The sequence below is a fragment of the Brassica oleracea genome, chromosome C3 (assembly GCF_000695525.1).
Source record: "Brassica oleracea var. oleracea cultivar TO1000 chromosome C3, BOL, whole genome shotgun sequence".
In the NCBI taxonomy this organism is placed as follows: domain Eukaryota; kingdom Viridiplantae; phylum Streptophyta; class Magnoliopsida; order Brassicales; family Brassicaceae; genus Brassica; species Brassica oleracea.
In genome coordinates, this window is record NC_027750.1 from 3,166,206 (window position 1) to 3,173,078 (window position 6,873).

Consider the following 6,873-nt stretch of genomic DNA (forward strand, 5'->3'; position numbering starts at 1 on the left):
CAACAAAGAACCATTGTCTAAATTAATTTCACTCCCGGTTTTTACAATTATTTCTCTCTCTCTCTTTGGAATGTTTGCCATGAAGGAGAGACTAAAATGGATGAAGATCAGCTCACTGGATGAGCTGAAAACCGAAGTTGGACATGTTTATTGTTATGATTCTTCTAGCGAAGATGTTCGAAGCAAGATGGTTTACCATCACCACCGGACTAGATAGTTTTCGAAGAAATTAATTAGCATAATAAGATCGTTTGGGAAATCTTATGAAAGTCCAAAACTTGGACTGGATATCTTATGCTTGTTGCCCAAAATTTTCAATGGTTTTTTGGGCCCAAATAAAAGGCCCATCCAAATTGGAGACTATTTTTTTTACATGAACGGGTTACCCACGTAGTATCGAGTGTCACTGTCTTTGACCCCACGTGCTGGAGGGTGGGAGCAACGCGCGGTTGTAGGCAAGCTGTGTGGGCAACACGCGTATCTCTTTGGCTCCTCATTATGGGCTCCACTAATATCGCTGACGTGGAAATTTTTCCACTTACCTATCACTATCGTCGCTTTTGGACGAACTGTTAGATCCATTAAGCTTTAATGAAAATTGTGAAAAATAAATGGCATAGGCTTCAACAGCCCAAAAAATAATAATAATGAAAAGAAGATAAGGTGTTTATATATGGTCACTTGATATATCATGTGTTAAACAGCTTGTAGAGAGAGGAAGGCTCTCCGCGCGCCGCCGTCGCCGCCTGGCTAGGCTCGGCGTGGGTCTTGGGTTTTGGTGGAGGGCCTCCGGCCCGATAAAAATATTCTTTTTGAACCAAATTAAGCTCAACATTTTGCCATTGAAACGACAAGCAGTTTGTCTAGAAAATAAAAACGTCATGATGTTTATCCTCTCGAGATATTTAAACGAGATAAGAAAGAGAGAGATAGCGAGTCTTGGGGAATAAGTTCGTAATTTGAACTTTCCGAGATTTTTGCCAAATCCCCACTAACGAGCGCACGTTATGCAACAGTTACGGGAAGTCGCTCCTCGTCCATCTCTTTAAATACAACTCGTCTATCTTCTCATTTCTCTAACGTTTTACACATCAAACCAACATCGAAAATCCCTTACCGTAAGTCTTAAATACGAGAGTGTTTCGTAGAGATTATAGTTCGATAGGGCGATCACGAGTGAGGCGTGATTCGTCTGCCATGGTTGTATCTTGGGACTCTATATTCGTACAGTCCCGTCTCACTAACGGAGCGAATATTTTGAGTTAAGGAAAGAGATCATATCTCGACTCCATGTCTCTTCGCAAATACGATTTCTTATCGTTCTTGTATTCGTTTTTACATTCGTTTATTTCCTTAACATCGTTTTTATTTTATGGTTTATGTCAGTCCGGTTTTCCGGCTTCTACACGAACAACACAACACACCGAGTCAACTTAGTACACACCGAGTCAACTTAGTACACTACTATCTTATCTATACATGCATGGAATTGGTAAAGCAGTCTATTCGTAATAAGAGTCTCAAAGCACTAAAAGGCGTCAGTCGTCACGCATAGAACGTCAGGCATTGGATGTCATAGATAATACATAATCAGTGTTTTATAGCTTTTTTTTTTTTAAAGTAGACTTTTCGACCTTGGAGGCGGCTTAGTTAATGCAATTGCGAAAGCCTTTCAGTTTTGATTCCGAAGCAGGCTTGTACGTCCTTCTATGACGTTTTTTTTTCGAAGGTCCACGAATGTATCATTCTCGCAGTGCATCAAAAGTAATCTCAAAGCAGGATGGTGCATCTTATCCCTAACAGCACAAACGATCATTGTTGAAACAAACATTAGAGAAAGATATAGATCCAGTGCACAATAATGTACAAAAATCAAAAATATTATAATACACACACGTGGTGGAATTTGATTTGCACAATGGGATCCGATAAAGCATTCCAAGTAGATGAGGCTGACAACATTGTTTAGTTTTTTTATATTGTGATATCCACGAACTTTCAATTGTCTCTTTCTTCCTGTCTCCATTATCTCTCATGTGACTCCAAAAAAACATTCCTACCAACGGTTCCTGTATCCCTTAACTATATATTATCATACGTATATAATAATTAAGATTTACGTATTACTTTAAATAAACTAATTACTTTTCAAAATTTGAAAATTAACTTTGTAATTTTCTGTGAGGAAATTGATGAGTGAATTGTACAGAAAGGAGTGTAGAGGGACCTTCCTTAGGTCCGTGAACATTTTGAAGAGCTTAAGATGACACTTGTACGTGTGACCACCTTTTTTTGCCCTTTAGCTCCATTCTGTATTATATATATATAGGCACTCTTTACATGTATTCACTAGAGAATCCATCTTTCTACTCCAGGACGATAGGGAGAATCTGTGTGGTACTCATTGAATCTTCCTTTACGGTAATGAATATATTACGTTGCCGTTTTCGATTCTATTCTACATTAATTCCTCTCTTTATTTCCATATTTCTTAGGTTACTTCTCATTGAATTATAAGGCGATTTCCTGAGTTGAATCGGAGAGTGGAGAAAAATGGCAGATGAATACAAGGAGGCGTTGTTAGAGAAGCAGACGACGTACCACGAGGGATGTCCTGGATGCAAGGTCGAGAAGATGAAGCAGCTCCGGAGAGGATATCCTTATTTGGAGCTTTCCTTCGTTTGGATCGTCGTCCTCTCCACTTGTAAGTGTGCTTCTTTGTTTCTCAAACCGCTTTCATTCTGTTAAACTTTGTCTCTTCTATGAGTTTTGGTGTCAGAGGGACAAGACTAGTTTTGTTTATTTAAACATGGCCTTGTCGACTAGTTCGAACAAGAGATTAAGGAAAATAATTCGCTAATTGGTTTCTTGCTAATGGTGTGGATAACTGTGAGAAATTGAGCTCTTGTGTGTTGAAAGCTATGTGATGATTCTTTATGCAATTTCTCATTGCTTTCTCTCATTTGAACTCATATGTGTTGCAGCTCTGCCCATCTCCTCATTGTATCCCTTCCTCTATTACATGGTGCGTAATTTGATTACAGAGCTTAACAACCATACCACATCGCTTCCAAGTCAATAATATGGCTTCTTTGTTTTCATAGATTGAGGATTTTGGTGTTGCAAAGACAGAGAAAGATATTGGGTTCTACGCTGGATTTATAGGTGAGATAACATTTCCTCAGTCACTTGTAACTATGCATTACCATTTGTTCTAATTGGTCTCTTTCTTTCTGCTTTGTAGCGTGCTCCTTTATGTTTGGCAGAGCATTAACGTCAGTTTTCTGGGGCATTGTGGCTGATCGTTATGGAAGAAAACCTATCATACTCTTGGGAACTATCTCCATGTTAGTATCCTTTAAGATTGTTTTGACTATGTTATCTATCTCCCTTTTGTGTTTAATTAACTGTTTATGTTTTTTTTTTTTTTTTGTAGTGCCGTTTTCAATGCTCTCTTTGGCTTGAGCTTAAACTTCTGGATGGCAATTGGCACGAGGTTTCTTCTAGGTAGTTTCAACTGTTTGCTTGGAACAATGAAGGTGACCTCTTTGCTGCCACTTTCAACACTTGGTTTATAATTTTGTTCTGTACACCAAATTGTCATTTGCAATTTTCTAATATCGTTAATGTGAAATTTTTTTAGGCATATGCGTCAGAGATATTTCGTGATGAATATCAAGCAACAGCAATGTCAGCTGTGAGCTTTTCCTGTCAGATATATTTTCTTTCATGTTTTGACTGTTGTGGTGCCATGACGCTGGCAACTTTATCTACTTCAGGTTAGTACTGCTTGGGGCATTGGCCTGATCATTGGCCCTGCTCTAGGAGGCTTTTTAGCACAGGTAAGTTTGATCATCACATCCATTCCTTACCATCTAAATGCTTGAAGGCTATATCAGGTCTCAATCTCGCCTTGCTTCATTTTAAACTTTAAACCGCTCTGATTAATGCATTTTCAAATGTTCTCAGCCGGCAGACAAATATCCAAATGTGTTCTCTAAAGAATCCATTTTTGGGAGGTGTGTATTCTTACTCCTCTAATTTAACAGTTAAGTGGAACCTCATGATTTAAATATGTGAACCGCAATGCAGGTTCCCGTATGCGTTGCCTTGCTTTACCATATCAGCTTTTGCATTGGTTGTGACAGTACTATGTTGCTTCATTCCGGTATTCATTGTCTACTCTTATTTGTTTCTATTTTTCTCATAGAGTTCTCTAACGAGAGCGAGTGTCTTTATGTCCCTCTCTCTCTCTGAGTAGGAAACACTGCACAATCATAAACAAGACAACACTTTAGATGATGACTCGTATGAAATAACTGAAGCTGCAGCTCGTAACTCTACTGCTTCTACCGGGAAGACAGAAAAACACGAAAAGGCTTCTCAAGGGCCACTGTTGAAGAATTGGCCCCTAATGTCATCTATCATTGTCTATTGTGTGTTGTGTCTACATGATACTGCATACTCTGAGGTAAGTATTAGATCCTTTATTATTTCATAGTCTTGTGCCTTTTGTCTGAACAAAAAAATCTTCATCACTTGGGATTTGACTATGCAGATATTTGCTTTATGGGCTAATAGTCCAAGGAAATATGGAGGTCTGAGCTACTCAACCAATGATGTCGGTACAGTTCTTGCAATCTCAGGTATGCATAACATCCTTACTCTTCATGTCTCGTGTTTTAGTGATAAGAACTTGTGATAATGACGATTAGAGAGTCTGCTTTGATTTGTATTAGTACGAGAGTAGTTAAGCAGTCATGAATGAGTAGAATCCTTACTAATCAAAAAATCTGCTATAGGTCTCGGCCTATTCTGCTTTCAAGTCTTTGTTTATCCTTTGGTGGAGAGACTGCTAGGACCTGTGCTGGTCACCCGTTTTGCTGGGGTTAGTTGATATTCTCTTTGATGCTTATCTGCATATTATACTAGTGCATTTGAGTGCAACAAGAGGCATATCTTATTCTGACAATTTCTTTTGTTTCAGGCATTGATGATACCAATACAAATGAGTTATCCATTTATAGCTAACTTATCAGGTCTCAGTCAAAGCTTAATGTTGAATTGTGCATCAATCCTCATCAATGTACTAAGTGTAAGTTCATAAGAAAAACCTAATCCTTTCCTTCTTTCTCCTTTGTGTGTATGTGGTTTACATATAAAAAAAGAAGAGGCCATAATAAAACATTTCTTGCCTGCTTATGATCCTTTCAGGTGTCTGCCATAACTGGCTTGTTGATCCTACAAAACAAAGCTGTGGTAAAACAAATAAAACATTATTTTATCTTTCCCCGTGGAGAAACTCTCTCTCTTTACTATATTTTTGTGTAATAAAACAACAGGATCAGAGGCAAAGAGGGGCAGCTAATGGAATTGCTATGACTGCGATGTCTCTCTTTAAGACCGTTGGACCAGCTGGAGCTGGCATATTGTAAGTGACTCTTCTGAATGAACACATAATACGTGGATTTAAAGCAGTGATAATGTCTTGAACACACAAATCTCTATTGATGGCAGATTTTCGTTGAGCGAGAGGAGACTGAACGCCTCATTTCTACCAGGTATCATGCGCATAAGTTTTTCTAGCTATTGTTTATGATGCTCAAATAATACTTATATTATGCTTAAACACAAATAAATTGAACACATGTGCAGGATCGCATATGGTATTCTTCGTCCTGAATGTGATAGTCCTGGTCGGTGTAGCTCTCACGTTCAAGCCATTTCTTAAAACAGCTAGAAGTTGAAATTTATTGGAGTTGGTGGTGATAGTGGAATGTATGTGACTCGTCGATTCTTTTAAGTTTTAGATTGAATAAAAAGTTATCGAATTTCACTAACCTTAGGATTTCAGTTTTTTTTTTTTAACTTTTGTTTTGCATTGTCTAATTTTGGACCAAAAGATTACAGAAACATCAATGACATGATAATGCACATCAAATCTAAGTACAATAGTACTGTTCCTTATTAAATCCATTGCACGGTTGATTCGTGGTGGTTGCGTTGGTCAAAAACTTTAAAACGCTACCAGTAGTTGGGTGAAGGATCAGATCTACCGGATAGATTGGCATGAGAGATCAATTATTGGGAGATTCTAGATGGATCTGATTTCACGTGTTGCATGAATGAAACCTTTCTCCAACACTATGATAAATTACATAGTGAGAATTTGATAAATGTAAGAAAAGAAAGTTGGTTAGCTAACTTTATGGAAAACGCGTTGGAGTCAAAGTTATTAAACTGAGATGCGTTTTGGAGTCAGAATTAGAAGAGAAGAAAGCATAGTTTTAACTTGTAGTATTGAATGTTAAGAGAATGAAAAAACGTGGAGAATAAAAAAATAAAGTTGACTTTTACAATATAAATAGGATAAGACCCGCGCTTTGCGCGGAATTAAGTTATTATTTTTATTATATTTTGGAGAATGAAACAATAGTTTGGCTTCATTTGGATTAGGGGTGTTCAATCCAGATATCAGGTTGGTTTCGATTCGGTTCGGGTTTTTTCGGTATTTTGGTTAGTAAAATATAACTACTATTCTAAATCCATATTTACTTTGACTTTAGTCTTTCACATACTTTTGAAAGATTTCAACTGGACAACTAAATTGATCAGCCAATCTTGTTGCTTTAAATCATTAGTATATATACATATATATATATATTATTTAGTTTGAATATTTATTAAATAAAAATTCATATGCGTTATATTTTATGATCATTTGTAACTTATTATAACAAAAAAAATAATCTATTGATCACAAAATTTTCAGAGTGAGAATCTTCAAATTTCTAATAATATATAGACGTTTTGAAAAATTCAAAATATAACATATAAGAAAAAATATAAATGTTTTTATTATATATTTAATGT

General features: G+C 36.8%; 1 protein-coding gene across 2 annotated transcripts; it reads left to right on the plus strand.

Annotated features, from left to right (window-relative positions):
• Positions 1-2,331: 2,331 nt before the first annotated feature.
• LOC106328565 (protein ZINC INDUCED FACILITATOR 1-like) lies at positions 2,332-5,991 on the plus strand. Of its 2 annotated transcripts, none has more exons than XM_013767038.1 (18): positions 2,332-2,421; positions 2,496-2,704; positions 2,985-3,025; positions 3,105-3,165; positions 3,245-3,347; positions 3,437-3,539; positions 3,644-3,697; positions 3,780-3,842; positions 3,970-4,019; positions 4,093-4,168; positions 4,262-4,471; positions 4,559-4,646; positions 4,803-4,888; positions 4,988-5,095; positions 5,215-5,259; positions 5,343-5,431; positions 5,518-5,561; positions 5,656-5,986. In XM_013767038.1, the coding sequence occupies exons 2-18, from the start codon at positions 2,554-2,556 to the stop codon at positions 5,745-5,747; spliced, it is 1,464 nt and encodes a 487-aa protein (XP_013622492.1). In that variant the 5' UTR covers positions 2,332-2,421; positions 2,496-2,553; the 3' UTR covers positions 5,748-5,986. The 2 variants fall into 2 exon arrangements, with proteins under 2 accessions (XP_013622492.1, XP_013622491.1); XM_013767037.1 differs by having other exon boundaries at positions 2,352-2,397; positions 5,656-5,991.
• Positions 5,992-6,873: the final 882 nt, after the last annotated feature.